Source organism: Pseudorca crassidens, chromosome 9 (assembly GCF_039906515.1).
Source record: "Pseudorca crassidens isolate mPseCra1 chromosome 9, mPseCra1.hap1, whole genome shotgun sequence".
Taxonomy (NCBI): Eukaryota; Metazoa; Chordata; class Mammalia; order Artiodactyla; family Delphinidae; genus Pseudorca; species Pseudorca crassidens.
In genome coordinates this window covers 52,641,602-52,663,001 of record NC_090304.1, presented here as the reverse complement: position 1 = coordinate 52,663,001, position 21,400 = coordinate 52,641,602, and the positions used below count along the sequence as shown (strand labels likewise).

The 21,400-nt window shown below is 48.3% G+C and overlaps 1 protein-coding gene and 2 long non-coding RNA genes across 5 annotated transcripts in view; 1 reads left to right on the top strand and 2 right to left on the bottom strand.

Annotated features, from left to right (window-relative positions):
* Positions 1-18,382, top strand: part of C2CD3 (C2 domain containing 3 centriole elongation regulator) — a 128,752-nt gene extending 110,370 nt beyond the window's left edge. For 2 of the 3 annotated variants that reach the window (XM_067750297.1, XM_067750298.1), the window contains exons 32-33: positions 2,672-2,783; positions 17,591-18,382. In XM_067750297.1, coding sequence (XP_067606398.1) covers positions 2,672-2,783; positions 17,591-17,731 — 253 coding nt within the window. In that variant the 3' untranslated portion in view covers positions 17,732-18,382. The remainder of the gene's footprint in view (positions 1-2,671; positions 2,784-17,590) is intronic. The other variant, XR_010946177.1, reaches the window with a different exon arrangement.
* Positions 1-21,400, bottom strand: part of LOC137230608 (uncharacterized) — a 60,479-nt gene that overhangs the window by 8,335 nt on the left and 30,744 nt on the right. The gene's annotated exons all lie outside the window — the stretch shown is intronic.
* Positions 4,984-21,400, bottom strand: part of LOC137230607 (uncharacterized) — a 46,130-nt gene continuing 29,713 nt past the window's right edge. Inside the window, exons 3-4 of the long non-coding RNA XR_010946185.1 lie at positions 13,853-19,237; positions 4,984-13,186 (exon numbers count right to left, since the gene is read on the bottom strand). This is a non-coding gene — a long non-coding RNA (uncharacterized lncRNA). The remainder of the gene's footprint in view (positions 13,187-13,852; positions 19,238-21,400) is intronic.

Sequence of the window (21,400 nt, the reverse complement as noted above, 5' to 3'; positions counted from 1 at the left end):
AAGGGGCCTTTTATATCTGGCTAAGGTACTTGGACTCTGTCTTGTTAGCAGATTAAACTTCAGTTTCCTTATCTTTAAATAAATAAGTAATAACAGTAGTTTTCTTGTGGGGTTGTTGTGAAAATTGAATTAACAATGTAAACTACCTCGCATAGTGCCTGGTGCGTAAATAGTGTTCAGTAAATGTTAAGCAAGCGTATGATTGGTCAGATTTACATATTAGAAAATTCTCCCAGTGCCTTGTAGAGGGTGGATTAGGTCAGTGGAGACCAGAAGCAAGGAGACCAGGTAGGAAACTTGCAGTAATAATGAAAGATGAAGAAAGTCTGACCTAAAGCATAGACTGTTTTATGATGAGGAAAAGGAGGAGGGATCTGAGAGGATTAGATAGGGGCAGGGTGAGAAAGAGGAAAATAGAAGTATGACTGAGAGATTTCTGTCACAAGTTAGGTCATTTACTAGGTAGGAAATAGCAAATGAAGGCAGACAGTTTGGAGGGAAGAGGCAGATTTCTATTTTGCTCATGTGCCTGTGAGACGTCCAGGAGGAAATGCAGGCCCGGAGTTCAGGATGAGATCAGCTATAAAGGTAGATATCTCTGGAAACAGACAAGAACAGCAAGGAGACAGGGAAAGGGAGAGCCACACAAGACAGAGCCCTGAGGATCACCAGTACGTGAGGGCAGGGGGAGCAGACGCGCCCATGGTGGAGGTGGAGGAGGGCCGGCGAGAGAGATGGGAGCGGCAGGGTTTCGGGGAGTGGTGGTCAGCACCCTGATGCTTAAGACAAGTCCAGCACAATGTGGACTGACATGTATTCGCTGGCTTTAGCATTAGGAGGACAGTGCAGAGGTGGGGATGGAAAGCAGATTTCAGTAGGTGTGAGGGAACCAGTGGTGACTTTTCCCCCTCAACTGGGGAGACAGGAAGGGCTGACATTTACTGAGTACATGCTATGTGTCAGGCACCATTCTAAGCACTTTGTATATATAATGTCATTTAATTCTCAAAACAAAAGGTACAATTATTATATCCATCTTACAGGTGAAGGAACAGGCACAAAGTGTGAACTTTTGTGAAGGTACCATCTAATAAGTGACACAGGTTACTGTTGGAGCAAGACCCTTAGAAAGACAGGTGGTGCTGGGCTGAGCAGGGGAGCTTGGTGTTTCAGCACACCCTGGGCACCTCCCAGCCAAGCTGACTGTCATGCTGAGTCCTCAGCAGTCAGAGCGTGACAGCAAATAGGTCCTACCTCACCGGGGCCTCTGAGGAAGGCTGAGGTCAAAGGGCTCTTTCCTTTCAGGATCTCCAACTCCATCCCCACCTCTCTGTAGAAAAATCAGGGACTTGAGCCAAAGCAGGAAATGATACATTTCATTCATTCAGTAGATATTTATTGAACATTTATTGTGTCTCGGGTACTATGCTAGGTGACAGAAATATAATGTGAAAGAGAGCTCATCTTTGCCCTCCTCGAGTTCGAAGTCTAGCATGGAAGAACAGTGATAGACCAATTTGCATCAGAACCATACTTCGCTTATTGAACAGAAACAAATAGCCCATCAAAATAGTCCCCTCCTAAACTGAATCATTGCTTTGACTGAACAAATTTGTGGAACACTGTGTTCTCAACACAGTACTGGGTACCTCCAGAGGATATGGAGAAGTGCAAGATACAGCACCCGACTTCTAGGGCTCATGTCCAGGTGGTGGATCAGCTGTGCCTACTTATACAGAGCCCTCGTTTCTGGATGTGAGCACAGAACACCCAGGAGGACAGGCCCTCCTTCAATGCCAGGCAGCACCTTCCAGCCTAAGATGCTGCCCTGGAGCCACCTTCCCACCCCTACCCTGTCAGGTTTTGGCCAGCAGGCCCTCGGCAAGTACCACCCAGTGCTTGCTACCTGCCAGCCTCATGGGGCTCTAGGGAAGTAGTGAGGTGACTGAAGGAAATACACCGCCTCTGCCTTTGAGAAGCTTAGGGAATATTGGGGGAAACAAATTGAGAGTCATATCAGACTAAATAAGCATTAGCTGGGCTTCCCTGTGGTTAAGAATCAGTGGTTAAGAATCCACCTGCCAATGCAGGGGACACAGGTTCGCGCCCTGGTCCGGGAAGATCCCACATGCTGCGGAGCAACTAAGCTGGTGCACCACAACTACTGAGCCTGCGCTCTAGAGCCCGTGAGCCACAACTACTGAGCCTGCCTACCACAACTACTGAAGCCTGTGTGCCTAGAGCCCGTGCTCCACGCCAGAGAAGCCACCACAATGAGAAGCCCGCTCACCTCAACGAACAGTAGCCCCCGCTCTTTGCAACTAGAGAAAGCCCATGCGCAGCAACGAAAACCCAACGTAGCCAAAAAAAAAATTAAAAAAAAAAAAAAGCATTAGCCTGTGTTTCAGACTGGGCACTAGACTAGGAAAGGAGGGGTCACTGTGGCTGAGATTTAGAGGAGGGTTCCGGGAGGAGGCGGGATCTGAAGTGACCCATAAGTATAGACCAATTTGTTAGGAGTTGCAGAACCTTCCAGGCAGAGGGAACCACTTGAGCAAAGGATTCATGGGCAGGAATAAGTTGGAGGGAAACAAAGGGTTGGTAGAGGTCAGAGGAGATGCTTGTCTGGGGAAGATTTCTAGGTATTTGTGTCCCTTAACTACCTTTATAGCCCAGAGCCCATTGTGGTGCCCAACTTCTTTTTACCTCCCCAGCAGTTGGAGGCCTCCCTGCGGATGCTCTCTCTCTCTACAGCTTTGCCACCACCAGCCACAGCAGATCAGGTAAGAGGACACCTGGCCGACCTCCTGTTTCCTATAGAGTCATAATCTCTTTCATGAAAGCATACAGAATGCAGAGTGGCCCCGGCCATGCTCCTGGAAAGGCAGCAGCAGTGGTCACTCTCCAAGCTTGTGCTGAGCGTATCCTGTGGGCCCAGCAGTGGGAGGAGCTCGGGAAAAGTGAGGAAGAGCAAATGTGTTAAGAGCAAGGGCATCATCAGCTGAGATGACAGGTAGAAGAAATAGCACAGAAGTGTAAAAACAGGACTCAGCTAAGAAACACATACTGAGTGCTGTGGGAGCTCCAACTAAGCAAAGATGGGTTTGAATGGAGGAAGCTTCAAACAGGAGGTCCCACCTCGGGAGACCGTGGCAGATGAGTAAGGTCTGGATGAAGAGAGTAACAGAGTGTTAGACCTATTTGTTGTTTACAGAATACCTCGTAACTATTCGTCATGCAGCTGAGTTAGGTGGTTGGAACCTTGGTGCAAATCCTAGCTGTGCTCTCTTCTGCCTTGACACAGCACTAGACCTTTCTCGCAGGTGGCACGGAAATAATATCTGCTTCTCTAATCATTCAGCATATATTTACTGAGTACCTGTGCTGTATCAGGCATTGTGCTAGGTGCTGAGCATGCAGTAGTAAATAAGGCAAATTCCCTGTCTTAACGGAGTACAAACAGTAAACAAAAAATATTTACAAATTGTGATGAGTCCTAGATGCTCGGAGAAAGAACAGGCTTTCCCTGAGGAGGCAGTGTTTAAGCTGAAAACGATGATCATGGTGGTGCTTGCCAGGTACCCAGCACTGTTTGAAGCACTTTAGGTTAACTCCTTTAATTCAGCAACGTGATGAAGTACATACTTTTATCCCTATTTTAAGATGAGAAAACTGAGGCACAAAGCGATTAAGTAACTTGCCTCACACAGGTAGTTAAGTGGTAGAACCAGAATTAGAACCCAAGCAGTCTGGTTTCAAAATCTGTGTTCCTAACTACTGTGCTGTACTGAGGAGGAGACACAAAGCCCCTGCCTCATGGAGCTTTTATTTTATTTTTAATTCTCTTTTTTATTATTTGGGCACGCAGTTTATAAGAGTAAATGAAATCTTGGAGTAAATTTCTATTGGTTGTACAGTTGTGATGGTTAGGCTCATCTCATCTCACCAACAGTCCAATGAAGACTTTTTTTCTTTTTATTTAATTTTTATCTTAGATTGAAGTATTGTTGATTTAAAATGTTAGTTTCAGGTGTACAGCAAACTGGTTCAGTAATACATATACACATATCCATATTTTTTCAGATTCTTTTCCTGTATAGGTTATTATAGAATATTGAGTAGGGTTCCCTGTGCTATACAGTAGATCCTTATTGATTATCCATTTTGGGTTTTTTTTTTAATATTTATTTGGCTGTGCCTGGTCTTAGTTGTAGCACACAGGATCTTCGTTGCTGCGTGCAGGATCTTTCAGTTGAGGCATGTGGGATCTTTAGTTGCGGCATGTGAGATCTTTAGTTGCGGCATGTGAACTCTTAGTTGTGGCATGTGGGATCTAGTTCCCTGACCAGGGATTGAATCTGGGACCCCTGCATTGGGAGCACAGAGTTTTAGCCACTGGATCACCAGGGAAGTCCCGATTATCCATTTTATATATAGTAGTGTGTGTATGTTAATCCCAAACTCCTAATTTACCCCTCCCCCTGCCACCTTTCCTCTTTGGGAACCATAAATTTGTTTTTGAAGTCTGTGAATCTAATTCTGTTTTATAAATAACTTCATTTGTATTGGTTTTTTTAGATTCCACATGTAAGTGAAATCATATGATATTTGTCTTTGTCTGAGTTACTTCACTTAGTATGATAATCTCTAGGTCCATCCATGTTGCTGCAAATGGCATTATTTCACTCTTTTTTATGGCTGAGTAATATTCCATTGTATATATGTACCACATCTTCTTTATCCATTCCTCTGTTGATAGACGTTTAGGTTGCTTTCATGTCTTGGCTACTGTAAGTAGTGCTGCAATATATATATATATATTGCAGCACTAGTTACAGTTGCACTATATATTGATATATATCTCCAGAGAAAACCATAATCCGAAAGGATACATGCAACCCAATGTTCATTGCAGCACTACTTACATACACACACACACACACACACACACACACACACACACACATACATACATACATACATACATACATACATACATACATACATACATACATACATATATATATATATATCCAGGAGTGGATTACTGGATCATATGGTAGTTCTATTTTTAGTTTTTTAAGGAGCCTCCATACTGTTCTCCATAGTGGCTGTACCAATTTACATTCCCACCAACATACATTCCCACCAACAGTGTAGGAGTGTTCCCTTTTCTCTACACCCTCGCCAGCATTTGTTGTTTGTAGTCTTTTTGATGATGGCCATCCTGACCGCTGTAAGGTTGATATCTCATTGTGGCTTTGATTTGCATTTCTCTAATAATTAGCCACGTTGAGCATTTTTTCATGTGCTTTTTGGCCATCTGTATGTGTTCTTTGGAGAAATGTCTATTTAGATCTTCTGCCCATTTTTTGATTGGGTTGTTTGGTTTTTTTGATGTTGAGCTTGAGCTGTTTGTATATTTTGGATATTAATCCCTTGTCGGTCACTTCATTTGCAAATATTTTCTCCCATTTTGTGGGTTGTCTTTTCGTTTTGTTTATAGTTTCCTTTGCTGTGCAAAAGCTTTTAAGTTTAATTAGGTCCCATTTGTTTATTTTTGTTTTTATTTTCATTACTCTAGGAGGTGGATTGTGGAGCTTTGAAAAAAACAATTTGAGAGAATAATACATGCTATGAGCAAAATGTATTAGCTTATTTGTTAATTATAATAGCCAACCCCTATGTAATGCTTACCGTGCACTAGACATTATTCTAAGCATTTTACATGTGTAAACTGATTTAATTCTCCCAAGAACCCAATAAGAGGGGTACTATTGTTATCCCCATTTAATAGATGAGAAAACTGAGGTTCCCATATGGAACTTCCCATACAGACTTACAAGGTATTATAGTTTCTATTCTGTAGAAACTGAGACACATAAAGGTTAAGTAGGTTGTCACCTACCCAGGGTCTCCCAACCAGTATGACTGCAAACTCTGTGCTTTCCGTTGCACCACTTTAAAATCATGACACTTGGCTTACGGTATATTTTTCTAGCTAATTTGCCTTCTTTATATAGGTTTCATTTTGCAGTTAACGTTTAAACATTTTTTAATGCTCTTCCAGGGCCTACTTTGATGACAGATGGGGTCAGTCCAGAAGTATCCTGGGAGCCTAGGGGTATAGTCCTAAAGAGAAGCCATAAGATGTCTAGTTCTTTTACTGGTTTCCTTCCCCACTTCTCCCCCAGCTTCCCCAGCATCATTTTGAGGACACCTCATTTCTTTGGCACATTGATAAGTGTAAATTCCCACACATCTCAGTTTTTATCAAATTTGTATTCCTGTCCTAGAGGAGGAGAGGTGCCAGTCCCCACCAGAAGCTCTGCATTTCCGTGGCCTTATTTCTACTCTGGTTCAGGTCACCAGTTCATCTCCTTCTACTCTGCATCTTCCCTTGCATGCCCCATGTATTCACATCAGCACTTATGCTAGGGTAGCAGGGCTGTGTCCAGCACCAAGCACAAGCTTTTGAACAAGACATCTATGATATGAAATACTGAATCTGCGACGTGGCTAAGTGATCTTGGGCAAGTGACTTGACCTTTCTGAGTCTTGGTTTTTTTTAAAGTAACATCAGGCTAATAGAATTCTTACCTAATAAGAGGATGACAAGAATTACCCTAGAGGAAAAACGCAGACACTGTTAGTTTCCTTTCCCTCTTCCCCTCCCAGCCAAGTGGGTGAGATGTGCCTTGTAGGAAGGGAGGTCTGTGAGTCACTGTGTCTGAGCTGTCAGCTCTCAACTGCCAAATGGAACTGCTGTTCCTGCTTTTGTGCTGTTCCTGCTTTTGTGTTTCTGCCTTCATGATGTGCCAGCTCCTGGGGGGACTTATTATCTTTGATCTATTAAACATAAGATACAAAGGGTGGGAGAGGGATGTAATAATGTTTACTTCAGTTAAAGGGCAAGTCTAGTTTTGAGAAGATAAAGTCTCATACACTTCGTAGCCTTTTCTCTTTCTTGCCCACAGCAAAACTCCATTGTTTGTCTGCTGCTCTCAGGAACAGCTCCCTCCTCAGGACCTTATTCGGGGTCCTAGTTAGGGTAGCCAGTCATCACAGTTCACCCGAGCTGTCTCATTTTCAGCATTGAAAGTCCCACGATCCAGGAAACATCAGGGTGTTCGTTGTCCTCACTGGTGATGAGCCTTTCTCACTACTTGATGTGTTTGTAGCAGCACGTTTTCTGCAACTTATGCTCTTGGCTTCATTCCTTCTTCACACCCTGGTCTCAGTTTATTACCATTTCCCTTCAGCATGAAGAACTTCCTTTAGAATTTCATGTAGTGCAGACCTACTGGGAGCTGATGCTCTCAGCTTCAATTGGCTGAAATGTATTTTGCCTTCATTTTTCAAAGATACTTTTTCACTGGATATAGAATTCTAACTTGAATTGTGTTTGTTTTAGCATTTTATTCATTCATTCATTCATTCATTCATTTTAAATTTTGGGCACGCCGTGCAGCTTGTGGGATCTTAGTTCCCCAACCAGGGATTGAACCCTGGCCCTCAGCAATGAAAGCTCCACATCCTAAGTACTGGAGGGCCAGGGTATTACCTGTTTTAGCATTTTAGAACTATCACTCCACATTCTACTGACCTCCATTGTTTCTGATGAGAAGCAGCTATCATCCTTATTGTTGTTGCCCGGAATGTTATGTGACCTTTGTTCTTTGGCTACTTTTAAGATTTTTTTCTTTGGTTTTCAACAGTTTGACTATGATGTTCACAGTTGCAGAGGCTGGGAATAGGATGGGGGAGGAAGAGCACATAGGTCTATTCAACAGTATTAACAATGCTTTAGTTCTTAGGTTGGGTTGTGGGTTTATTGATGTTCATTTTTATCATGCTTCATAATTTAAATATGTTAGTATTCTTTGGTATATTACACCATGAAGTCACAAAATCGTATGTAATTTAAATTGTAAGAATGATTGAATGGTGACAAAATGGAGACACCAAGTCCTTCCATAGATTTGGCTGTGAATATGGATCAGAAGTATAGGATAGCGGGTGGGGTAGCATCTGAGATAAGGTAAGTTTTTTTGGTTTTTTGTTTTGTTTTTTTTTATTTGGGAAAGGCTTCGGCTTTTTCTGTACAGCAGTGCAGTGACCAGTAGAGAAAAGAAGAAGGGAAGATGCAGGAGAGGGAGAGAATAGAAAGACTAGTCCCTGGATCCAGAGCACATGTGGAGATATTAGCCTGTTGAGAAGAAAAAGAAAACTCACCCTATAGCATACAAGCATACAGGCAGACAGAGAAGATGGGTGCTAAAGCAGGTAGGATTAGATTTGGTGATAGAGTTTCCCATTTGATGGAAGCTTCTATTTTCTCTTATGTCCATTTATTTATTTATTTTGGCCATGCCATTTGGCATTCGATATCCTAGTTGCCCGACCAGGGATCGAACCCACACCCCTGGCATTGGAAGCACAGAGTCCTAACCACTGGACTGCCAGGGAAGTCCCTGTTTTCTCTTCTGTCTTCTATTTGTGGTTATGTTTCAGGCACAGTCAACAGCTCAAAGTGAGAGGTGGGCAGGGGAGGGCAGGAGCCTTGTCCTGTACCCCCAACTTGAGGATTCCATCTATTTTGCCTCTTCCTAAGGCTCTGAAGGCTGAAGAGGAGCATTTTGAGAGGCTGACTCTTCTCACCCAGTGTCCTGGGACAGCTATACTTAGCTCACCTGGCTCCACCACAAGATCTAAGGGAAGGCCTAATCCTTCAACCACACTGAAAAATGCACCTGAACCCAGGAACCTCCCACACAGTCTCCATTTCTAGCATTTGTGAAACAGGTGTTTTCCCCTTTTCCCCACAGTATAGTGGATACAGTTCTCTGTGTGAACTTCGTCAAGTCTTCTGATTTTTCTGAGTCTGTGTCATCTGTCAGATGGGGTGATCAGGCCTCAAAGCATGGTTGCACTGAAGAGCACCAGGTGTCACACAGATAGGGTATAGAGGCCAGCTCTCAGCCCCCCTTCCTCATGACTGTTTCATCTTCTGGTTGTCACCTCTTCAAGAAGCAAAGGAGGGAGGAGGATGGCGGGTCTAGCAGGACCATTGAACAGCCATCCAGTGGCACCTTTGAAATTCCTTATGAATCAGTCAGGTTCTGCTGCCTCTGCTTTCTCTTTCCTCTTTGTGATAAAGTAACTCTTCAGTGGGACAGCTCCCTAGTTTTATGTATAGTTACTTCTGATTCTGTTTGCTTAGCTGCCAGGGGCAAACTAGTTTTATCAACTTCTCTAAAAGGGGAGGTCGAGGATGAGATAGCACTAATGTACATGTTGTTTTCCCCAGACTTACGTCTTCTGCTCTTGTAGATGTTTCTTTGGGGAAATTTCAACCACTTCAATTATTTCAGTTATTATTACAGTTTGATGACTCTCAAATCCTTATCTTCAGTCCAGACTTCTCTGCCATGCTGCAGACACACATGGATCCACCTACATCCTAGAAGCCTTTACTTGATGTTACAAACAATTCAGCACATCCAGACCTTGAGCTTGTCATCTTCCTTTGCACACCCCCTCTACTGCCAGCGTTCCTTATCTCAGTAAACACGACCACGGTCGTGTAGTTACCCCTGCCAGAGCATGTGTGTCGTCTTCCCCTCCTCCTACACCTTTATCCCCCACAACCCACCATCACCAAGGCCTGTGAATTCTGTCCCCTAAATATCTTTGAATCCACTCACTTCTCACCATTTCATTATCTAGCCCCAGTTGTTTCCCCCATAGCTGTTTCTAACTACTCTTACTCACAGCCACACTTTCCCACCACCATGTGTCTCCATACTGAAGCCAGTGTGATTGGCCACTGTAATCTGACTCTTACCCCACTCTACCACCGGAGGAGGGAGGGACTCTTCAAGGTTGTCAAAATCCAAAAAAAAACCCTCCATATTCCTAAACCAGTTATTAAATCTGAGTGCCCAGTTTCTTTGATCTCTCAGCGGCATGTGACACAGTTGATCTCTCTCCTGTAAACATTTTCTTCACTTGTTTCTAAGGCATCAGTGCTTCTTGGTTCTCTTCTTCCCTTGGTGGCAGCTCCTGCTCAGCCGCCTTTGCTGGTTCTCCTTCATTTCCCCTACTTGTTAATAGGGGTGACCAGGGTGTGGTCTTTAGACTTCTCTATTTACACTTACTTTCTAGATGATCCTGTCTGATCTCAAGGCTTTAAATCCCCTCTATATGCCGAAGACTCATAATGATTATCTTAGCCCAGACCTCTCCTCTAACTCTAGGCTCGTATGTCCAGCTGCCTACTCAATATATCCAAACTCAACTCCAGATTTCATTCCTCAGCTCTGTTCCTTGGTCTTCCCCATCTCAGTTAATAGATATTCTATCCTTCTAGTTTAGTTGTTCCTGCCAAAACCCTTGGAATCCTCTCTGATGCCTTGATTTCCAATCCACCAGGAAATTCTGGCAGCTCTACCTCTAAATTCAGATCCATCCACTGCTCACCACTCCCACCACTACCTGGTCTAAACTGTCATCATCTCTCGCCTAGATTGTTGCAGGAGCCTCCAAACTTGCCTTTCTGCTTCTACCCTTGCCCCCATTCCCCATATAGTATCCTGTTAAGTTTTTAAGACGTTAAGTAAATCATCAATAAATCATGTGACTTCTCCACTCAGAACCCTCCAGTAACTTACCATCGATGACTAGGAGAGCCCGAGGTGGGTCTGAGGACAGGCAGGCCAGAGAGTAGGAAAGTAGTTTGGGCCTCTAACTTGAAATGTACATCTTTCAGCAAATTACAAAGCCAATAGTCCTGAGCTAGGTGCAGAAGTAGACAGAGAAGGAGCTGTGGTCCCCTCCCCCGCCAAAGCTTACAGTTCCCCAGGGGACTAAGCTTTATATGTAAGTTCCACCAACTCCACCAAGCGCCCGTCGTGCTTAAAGTGCTAGACGTGGTGCCATGGACCCTCTTCAGGGAGGTCACAGTTCCTTGAGAGGCACTGGCCACCAAACCACTCACTAACTTTCTCAAATGACATTAGCCTATATTAGCACTTAAGTAAAACAAAACAAAGAGAATGCGTACAGGGAAAGGAAGACAGAGCCATGTACGGTGGCATGAGTAGAATTCAGCAAAGATGAAGGAAAGGCTTTGAAGGCTGTGGATTTGGAGAAAAGAAACCTTTCAGAGAATCAACAGAATGTGGTAACTGGGAAGTACAAACAGGATGTGCTAGAGAGGAGGTCAGAGCTGGGGAGAGATCAGCCTGGACCAAAGCAGTCAGGATAGGAATCAGAAGTAAAGAGCAAGAATCAACCTGTCATCTGAGCTCCTGGACTAACCACAGGCCTGGAGCCAGATGCTACTGTTCATGAGGAGTGTGTGTAGGAGGCAGGAGGTCGGCAACAAGGCCAGGCACAAGTGTCCCCTTGAAAGCCTTGAGTTGTCCAACTCCCACCCCACCTTAGAGTTCTCACCTCCACTTGGCCAGACCACAGTGTTTCAGACATCATCGGGATCGAGGTGCTCCAGGCAGCTGGGGAGCTGAGTCAGCAAACCTGGTTTCTTTTTTTTCTTTTTTTTTTTATGGCTGCGTTCGGTCTTCATTGCAGCGCGCGGGCTTTCTCTAGTTGCGGTGAGTGGGGGCCCTTCTCATTGCAGTGTGCGGGCTTCTCATTGCAGTGGCGTCTCTCATTGCAGAGCACGGGCTCTAGGCGCACGGGCTTCAGTAGTAGTGGCGCTCAGGCTTAGTTGCTCCGTGGCATGTGGGATCTTCCCGGACCAGGGCTCGAACCTGTGTCCCCTGCATTGGCAGGCGGATTCTTAACCACTGTGCCACCAGGGAAGCCCAAACCTGGTTTCTTGTCCTGGCTCTGCTTCTGGCCTTCTGAGGTGCTGAACAAGGTCTGAGGAGGCAACACGGACGTAATTTGTGGCTATACGTCCCTCTTCTCTCCTACCAGGCAGTTTTGTATAGCGGTTAGGCACATGGCCTCTGAATCCAGACAGCCTAAGTTCAGAGCTCAGTTTTGCCACTTTCTAGCTGTGTAACCTTGTGCAAGTTACCTACCTTTTCTGTGCTTCAGTTCCTTTATCTGAAAAATGGGTGAAACAGTACCTGCCTACTAGACCTTGTGTAGGGTTAACCGAGTAAGATGTTAAGTACTTAGAGCAGTTTTTAGCACATGACATAGTAGGAACTATATGAATGTTAACTATTGTTATTTTTATCATCATTATTATTGAGACAACTTCCCCTCTTGTGCTGTTACATTCTGGGGGGACTAGTAGGAAAAAAATGCTAAGGGATAGGGACATCATCAAAAGCTTAGCACCAGGCGCAGGGAGCCGCAGGGACCTGGGAAGTTAGACCCCACAGGGCAGCCCCAGAAGGATGGAGAGCATTGCTCAGGGCCCTAGCAGTTGATTGTGTGCTCAGTTCAGACCCTGAGTTAGAGACCCAGGATGACCCACTGCCCCCACCTAAGGGTGGTAGAGCCCTAGCCTCAGAAGTCCGTGGCCTGCCTGCCTTTGAGTCCTGAGGCTGCTTCTTTTCTCCCAGGAGCCCAAAGAATTCTTGTCCCTTGGTTTCCCTTCCCCAAGCCCAGAGCCATCTAAGAGAAACACAGTCTTGGTAGAGGAGCCCAGTCCTCCATAAAATCACCAGACCAGATGGTTGGAGTCCAAGAGAAGTTCCTGAGCCTGGTGTCCTCTTCTCACCCTATGGTCCAGGCCTGATGGCTGAGCTGCCCATCGTGGGGCAAGAAGCCCTGACCTGTTACCTCACCTCTTTTAGCTACCAAGTCCCTAGCCCTCTGCAGAGACCCAGGAGGAGTCCCAAAGGTCAAAGAGCTTCTGATTCAGGCCACACAAAGCTTTGAGGAGGAGATGAGCTCTCTGGCCAAGGGTGTACAGAAGTCAGGGGAAGCAGCCAGAATTGGCTGGTGCCCACCTTGGCCCAGATGCAGTTTGGCCGGCACCGCGAGGGAAAGGGCCTGCGGGTCTGCTGGGCAGGTGCTAGGCTCAAGTTGCCTGAGCGCTGAGGCCAGAGTCTGGGAGGAGCCAGGAGTTCCAAGAGTGTCTCTTTAACCCTTCCCTGTCACTGGCAGGGAGTGGGTTCAGAAGGTTGAAGAGTCTTGATCTAGTCTGGCGTCTTCACGGAGCAGGCTGGGAGACTGAGGCCCGGGCTGAGGGGTGACACAGGCCCTGCGGAATAGGCCGGTTGTCAGGGAAGCCTTCTCGGAGGAAGGCAAGGGAGGCATCAGGGGGTGGGGAGGAACAGAGGCAGCATGTAGGTAGTGAGAACCACATGACCAGAACTCTGAGGCAGGAATGGAGGGTGAGCTCAGAGCGTGGAGCCCAGCCATACTGCAGCTGGGTTAGGTGGTCAGATTTAGGATTGGCCTCTCAAGGCTGGGCACCTGGTCTGCGAGTCTTATCCTCGCTTCCCCCCTGCTCTTAGTTGCAGCTGCTGAGTTTGCTACTCTCTTTAGCACAGGGAAGTCCTAGTCCCAGCCTTTGGAGAGGACTCTGGGAGGGGAAGGCAGCCAGCCAGCCAAGTAGGTGAAAGTTGAACAAGGCAGGCGGCTCTAGGGAGCCTCACTCATCTCTGAAGCAGCCATCTGTTGGCAGCCCTATCCTAGCCAGCCAGAACCAGCTGGCTGTTTACTTTCTGTTTTCAGCTTTTTGGAAAGTTTTGCTTCCAGCCCCTGAGGCAGTGTTTATGTCATTGTAAGGGATCTGCTCTGGGGAAGAAAACAAAACTTCAGACCTGATGCCAGGCCCAGGGGCTCAACGGGTGGGGGGCAATGGTAGGGGGAGAGTATGGCCAGTCCTGGCCTAGCCCTGGGCATCCCTCTGGGGGTGCTGTACCCCACTTCTGCTCCAGCTGAAGTGAGGTCTCGGAACAGCAGGGCTTCATTTTGCTCTCCGCAGCTGGTGTCTCCAGCTTATTTAGCCCCTGTGCTTTTGTATCTGGCCAGAGCCTTGGTCACATCTGAATTGTATTTCAGCTTCACGGTAGACCTGGGGCAAAGAGGCAAACAAGTTCTCAGCTCCACTTGGTAATGAAGATACTGAGACCCAGAGAGACAAAGTGTCTTGGCCTCAAGCAAGTGGGGCAGTTGGGCTGGGCCACAGACCAGTGTTCCTTCCACTCCACCCCACTGCCTCCCCTCTGAGAAAGTCCCAGGGACACCCAGAAGCAGGGGTAAATGGGGGTGCCTGCACCTACCACCCTCCTGGAAACATGTGGTCTATGTAGGAATATCCATCTGGGGACTAGATGGAGGGAACCCAGAACACAGTGGCTTGAATCAGCTCACATTTCGAGGCCAAAGAAGAGGGCTGGAGCCTCCTGAGAGTGTGTTTGGAGAAGATGCTATCACAGGGAGCTGGCCAAAGAGGGAGCCATGGGCCGGGGTAAGTCCCTGGGTTACAGGGTGCCTCCTCCTGTATTACCTGCTCATCCTGATCTGTTTTCAGATGAGGAAACCAAGGCCCAGAGAGGAAGTGACTTGCCCAAAGCCACTTGGCTAAGAAGTGGTAGAGCCAGGACTAGAGCCACTCCCCCACCAGGGTTAGCCTCTTGGTGTGAGGAACCCCTGGAAGCCCTATATTTTCCTGCCACCACTGCTCCTTACTCCTCCCCTGATGCTTTATTTTCTCCCTGCTGGAGTTCTGCCTTTGACATTGAAGGCTCCTTTGAGACGTCTGTCTCAAACAATAGGCCGAGAAGCCTGGGTGTCCAGGTGCCCAGAAAAGAGCAGGTCCCCATATTTGGAAGTGGGAGAAGTTAATAGGAGAGCTGGATGGATTTAAAGGGACAATCAGAGCCCCTCGTATACTGCCAGGCTTAACACCCAGACCACAGTAAAGCCTGTTCTGTCCTTCACCCCAGGACAGGGGTCAGCCCCACGCCCCCCGATCATTGGAAAGTCCAAGAGGAATATGGTCAGTTCCTCCCCAGACATTCAGGAACTTGAGCCCCTCCCTTGCTGGGTTTGTCTTCCGCTCTCCATACCTGCAGTCAACCAGTCCTGTACCCCTGGCTTTCCCAGCAAATAAATTCCTTCTCCGCACCTTTGCTCAATCTAAGACTCTACCTGGAATATCCTCTCTCATACTCTTTGTTCAGATTCCACCTTCATGTTTCAAGTCCGTCTTCTTGAAAGTACCCTTCCAGGGACTTCACCCCACGTATGACACCCACTGTCCAGACTCCAAGGCCCCTGCAGCCCCTCAGTCTGATGGTCGTGCTTCCACGTGGGCTCCTCCTGCCTCCCCAGGGAGGCTGAGGCTCCTCAAACCATAAGCTATGGTGACAGTTTGCTGGTGCCCCCAGAGCTCCAGCAGGAGCATGGGAGTATTTTCAGAGGAGTGGTGGGTACATGGAGGGGTGTCCCTGCGTGGGCAGCTACACCTCTGCCCAGCCCCACCAAGGCTGTATGTCTCAGGATAGCAACCCTGACGAAGAAAGAGACTTTACTACTAGTCAAGATGTTTTTTAGACCCTTTTGAAGTCAACAAAAGCCACATGCTGCTGGCCTTCCACAGCTCTGCCCTGCCCAGTACACAGAGCCAAACCCCGTCCTGTCCCCGGGCCTGGGCCATGCAGGTAAGGCCCCCTAGGTGGCTGGGCCCAGGTGTGGGTACTGCGAGGTTGGCTGTGGCTGGTTCACAGATGTCAGCCCAGCTAGCAGGTGCAGGCCTGTGCTCATGCTGCCCCTGCAGTGGGTGACCTCACCCCACACACAGCTCTGCTGAAACCCTGCGCGTCTCAGATCCCACCTCTGCATGAAGCCGCCCTTTCTGAATGAATTGCTCTTCCTCTGTGCTCCCGGGCTCTAAGCTTCCTCTTTGGGATTGCTGGGTAGGTCAGCATTCGTCTCCCCTCTAGCTTGAGCAATCACTGGTTCTGGAATGAATGAAAGAATGACTGAATGAGATATTTGCTGCAAGAGGCAGTCTCCTCCCCAATTAATTTAAGCCTCTGGTCACCGTGGCTTGACCCATTCACTGGTCTATCAGCTACCAAGCTCCCATCTTGGACCTGTCTCAGTGGGAGTCACAAGCATCAGAGACAGGCCATGCCCTGCAGGAGCATCCAGTCTGGAGGGAGAGGGCCTCAGGCAGTGGCTGGGTGGCTGGCCTCCCCAGCCTGAGGCATTATGGGGTGCAGGTGCCTCCCATGTTTTGAAAGGAAGAACAAAAACACCAGGACGGGGTGGGTTTCCTTTCTCCCCTTTTAGCCTAGGCCTGCCTGGAAGATGGGGGAGCTGTATGTACTCACCTCTGCTGGGCATGTCCAGCCCCTAGCTCCGCTTTGCTCTTGGTTCTCCAGCAAAGAGAACCTGCCTGTGGGCTGTCAGCGCTGAGAGCTTGTCAGGTTGTATGCACTCCCTTGGCATTTAGAATTCCAGATTGGCAGGGACCCTCAAGGTTGCCTGACTTCCATTCCCCCTGTCACTTCCCGGCTACTATTCTAATTCTTTGAATAGCTCTCTCTGTCTCCCCAGTTTAACTCTGAGCTATGGAGATTGAGAACTGTTCATCTCTCTCTCCCTCTCACAGTAGGCAGTAAGAAGGTTAAAGAAGTGAAGGAAAGAAGGAATTACTGAATATTGCTGATCCCACAAGCAACTCTACTCCCACAAGCAACGGGCCTCAGTTTCCCATTAGCAGAATTACTAAGGGGCAGGGAAGTAGTCTTAATCCCTAGGGTCTCCACCAAGCTGATTCCTGGGGCATAGGGAGTGGTGCGTGTGCTTTCAGTATTTGGGGACAGGCTGCACGCTGTGGAGTCAGCCACGTTTGCCTGTCGGGGCAACTCCCATGTCCTTTCAGCACTGCCTCTTCCTATACCAGGCCTCCACCTCTTCCCTGGGGCCTTGCTGTCAGCCACCTGCCTGGGCTGGCTTTCCTGTATCCTTTGAGCTCCTTCAGGGCAGGAACCTGGCACAGAGTAAGCACAGAAACAAGCAAACAAAAGGGTTAGAGGAGCAAATGGGTGAGACATAGAGGAGTCCAAGGACCACGACGTCATAACCCAAATGCACACACCGTAAAGGGGAAATTCGTGATACCCAGTCAGCCCAAGACAGGGAGATGTTTGGTAGCAGGGCTGTGGGTATGTGCTTCATGACACCTGGCAGCTCCAGGAACTCCCCAGGGCCACACAGATAGTGTATTTTTCACCAGCATCTTCTAGCTGGCAGGGTCACACATGGGACAGTCACGCTTCGAGGACAAATGACTTGTCTAGACACATGCAGCAAGAGAAGGAATGTCCTGGAGGAGACTGCCCCTCCTTCTCCAGAGGCATAGAAGGAGTCTGAACAGGGGTTTACATCTTAGGTCTGCTACTCCGAGCTGTGGGACCTTGAGTTTATTTCACCTGAACTTTAGTTGCCTCATCCATGACATGGGAACCATGTACCAACCTATGGGGTCGAGGCGAGGGTTAAACACACTCAGGTATGTAAAGTGCTTTGTAAATCAGTCAGCTCTATACCAGTATTAGCCAAAGGACCAAAAGACGAGAAGAGTCAAAGTCATCTCTAGGCAGTGCCATGTGCGCAGTGCTAACCTAGCTGACCTCCTCTTCTCCAGGGCAAGAGCGAGACCACCGGGGGAGCCCTGTCCCAAAGGCCTTGTCGTCCCAGACCTAACTCGCTGCCTCCCAGCCTGTCTGAGGAAGAAACTCGCAGGATTGCACGAATATTTTCTTCCCGATACTCCCAGAAAGACTAATGCAGCCCAAGATACTGAGGGAAGGAGCACCCACCCACTCACCCTCAGCCTTGTCTGGCCTCCCTCAGGGCTGTGAAAGCCCTGAAACCACCACCAGCCTTGTCCCTGGACACCAGTCAGCCCAGACTAGAGGAGCGTCACAGACCAGCCCAGTGTCCACCTGCCAGGACTTCAGCTTCCTCCTCGGATGGTGAGGCAAAGGCTAGAAATGGTGGATTCCAGTGCCCAAGTGGCCCACCCGTCTTTTGACCAAGGGACCCAAGCGGGCATCTTTCGGCTGGGAAACTCCCCCCAGTGTCCTTGACCAGAGCCTCCTGCTGACAGGAGCCTACCCTCTGCCTGAATATGATAGGCCCTTTTGCCTTAAAGGGGTTGGGGAGGGTGGGTGGAGATGTTGTGCCTCGTGCATAGCCAGGGAAATCCTGGGGCCGACCTCCAGTTCATTTGCTTGGGAATAAGGGTATTTTATAGATAAAATTATTTTTATGCTGTGTTGAAATAATCAGTAGGAGAGGAGGGGGAAATTATCTCCTTCAAACTTTTTATCTGATTGTCTGAAACTCTAACCATGCTTTTAACTTATTGTTTTTACCCAGCTCTGAAGGTCATTGTTCCTGCCTGTGTTTGAATAAAATCATATTGGTATTTGTATTCTGTGCACAAGTGTTTCCCGGGTTGGCCACTGGACTGCAGTGTCAGAAATTTGCTTGTGCTCTGACAGCCAGAGAGAAAGCTTTGCAACCATACAATCCCTTGGAGAAGCTCATCTGGAACGGGGGGTCCAGGGTCACCATGAGACTTCTGACTCCTCCAAAGAAAGATTAGGTTGATGCAGATTAGGGTGACACCTAGTATTTCCTTTGCTGGTACCTCAGATCTATCAATCAGCACAGTAATGGGGCTCATGGCACAGGCCCCCTCAGAATGCCCCATCTCTCTGGGATGAGTACATAGCTCTGGCTTAGACTGTCAGACTCCAAACATTCGAGCAGCTACCATAGAAAGGGCCTGTGGGGGCATTAGAAGGGGGCAGAAATGTGCAGAGTGGCTGGGAGGGAACTACCTGGAGGGCCCTGCTTTCCACCCCCAAGTATAGGTCATCTCAGTCCTCAGAACAACTCTATAACCCACATCTTATGATTCCCGTCTTATAGTTAAACTGAAGCTCAACGAAGTTAAGTGACTTGCCTCTGTTCATGTACTTAGGAAGCAGATCACACAAGACACCTCCAGACATGTCACAAGGCTTCTGCGCCCAGGATACAGCCAGTTAAGTGCTTTGAATTCGGGGAGTTCATGGAGGAAACCATGTGGGCTGGAGCAGTCAGAGAAGGCTTCCTTGAAGAGCTAAGTCTGGGGGTGAGACCAGGGAGGAACCAGCAGGGCATGCGGGCCACGGTCCAGCTGGGGAGAGAGCAGAGACGGGTCCGGCTCTGCCACTTCCCGAGAGGTCGCCTCCGGCTTGACTGCGCAAGCCTCTATCTGTCAGAGCCTCTGTTCCCTCATCTGTAAAGCAAGATAACAAGCCCGGCTTCACTGGGTTGTTGAGAAGATTAAATGAGATGACGTTTGTGAAAGTGCTTTGCCAGCAATTGGCACTTAATGGAAGCATAGGAAATGTCAGCCCCACCCACCCCTCCCCCACTGACCCGGAGCAAGTCAGTAGATAGGCAGGCTCACCACTAACTGTGAGGCAGGACCTGCCCCAGAGAGTACAGGGTGATGCAGGGTGCCCCCCTCATCGGTCAAGTGCACTCAGACCAGCATGTCCCCCTTCATCTGTTTGTCTCGGCCCCCTAACCTTCGGCCTGCCAGCTCACCTCCTCCCCAGTGTCTCCCTCTCAGCTCACCAGCTGCCTGTCTGCCAGGAGCTTTCAAGGCCCAGGTCTCCGCCTCCCTTGAGGCCACAGAGAAGCTAGGGGCCTAGGCCTGAGGGGTTACGCCTCAGGTGAAGAATTTTCCTTCCCAATCCTGCTCCAGCTCCTGTAAATAACTTGATGGGGTCGAGTTAGGATAAGGACATGCATGACTCCTACCCAGGCTGCGGGCGGCCTCTGATAACACAGAGGCACCCTGAGGGTCTGAAAACCTCCCCCTACACTTACAGAGTGTGTTATTTACCAGTGGCTTCTCCCCAGAAGTTGGATCTATTTTGCAGTAACAGCTCAGACGAGAAACGCCCTGCCAAGCATGCAGCACCGGCTAAGGGCATGAGGTACATGTTTGTTCCACCACCACCAACAGAACTAGCCAGCGTCTCCCTACTTCCCTTTCAGCACTCCCTCCACAGAGCCCTGAAAATGGGTGCTTCTCATCACCCAGAGGTTGGCTGATCTCAGCCCATGGCAGCCAGCTTTGGAACTTCTAGCACAGACTGGATTCTGGGGACACGGAGCCAAAGCAGACAGACCTGGCCCTGCCCTCGAAGAGCTCCCAGGCCCACATGAGCTAAGCTGCCCTCCCTCTGGGTCTCTCCAGGGCCCACCACCCCCTTGTTTGGGTTCCGACTATTTACCCCTCCCCACCTCCCGGCTGCAATTCACCCACCACCTCCAGACTGCCATTTTCAGCTGGAGCCAAGAACCTACTTCCAGAACGCTCCCCACCTCAGCAGCCCTAGCAGCCCCTTTCCTTCATAGGACTAACCCAACTGCCTGTTCTGCTGACACTGGGGCAGGGACTGCTCCAAGGAGGACCTTTGCACTTGAGTGTCTGGACTTGTGACCATGGCCATGGCTCTGCGCCCAAGTCTAGCAGTGGCCTCTGCCTGCTCCTCTGCCCCACCCAGTCACCTCCCTTCCCTTCCCACCTCTCTTCTTCTCTCCTTCCCTGCCCCCTGCCCCTCCCTCCTCTCTACTCAGTCACCTGGATCCCAGGTTCAGATTCGCCCACCCCTTACCCTCCGTGTCTACCAAGGGGGCCTCAGCGGCTGCTGCGAGGAACCCTTCCCGCCCCACCCCTCACACCCTCCCCAGAGCCCTTTGGCCTCAGGCGTGTCCATGCTGAAGCCCCCAAGTGTCATATCATAGAGAACAGTGTCATGTCATGGAGAACAGATGGGTCCAAAGTACATTACAGTTTGCAGGCTGGAAGTCAGGCCCTGCCAAGTATTGCGACCTGGGCGAGTCACTGTCCCTCCCTAAGACTCTGTTTTCCCCTCTGCAACCTAAGCATTAAAATGCATGGATCCTCAGCCATAGAAAGGAGTGAAGTGCTGACACATGCTCCAACATGGATGAACTTGGAAAACACTGCTAAGTCAGAGGCCAGTCACAAAAGGTCACATATTGTGTGGTTCTATTTATACAAAATGTTCAGAATCAGCAAATCTATAGAGACAAAGTAGATTAGTGATTGCCTGGGGTTGTGGGGAGGGGAGAAAGGAAGTGACACTGTTGATGTGTACGGGGATATTGGGGAGGGTAATGAAAGTGTTCTAAAACTGATGGTTGCATAACTGTGAATACGCTAAAAACCGTTGAATCGTACCAGTTATATAGGTAAATTGTATGGTATGGGAATTATATCTCAATAAAGCTATTTAAAAAAAAAAAAAAACTTAGACTCCTAATTGTACCTACCTCATAGTGTTGTGAAGAGATAGAAATAATGTATGTAAAGTTTCTAGCACGTGGTAGGCACCAAGAAGTGAGTTATCATCGTTGTTAC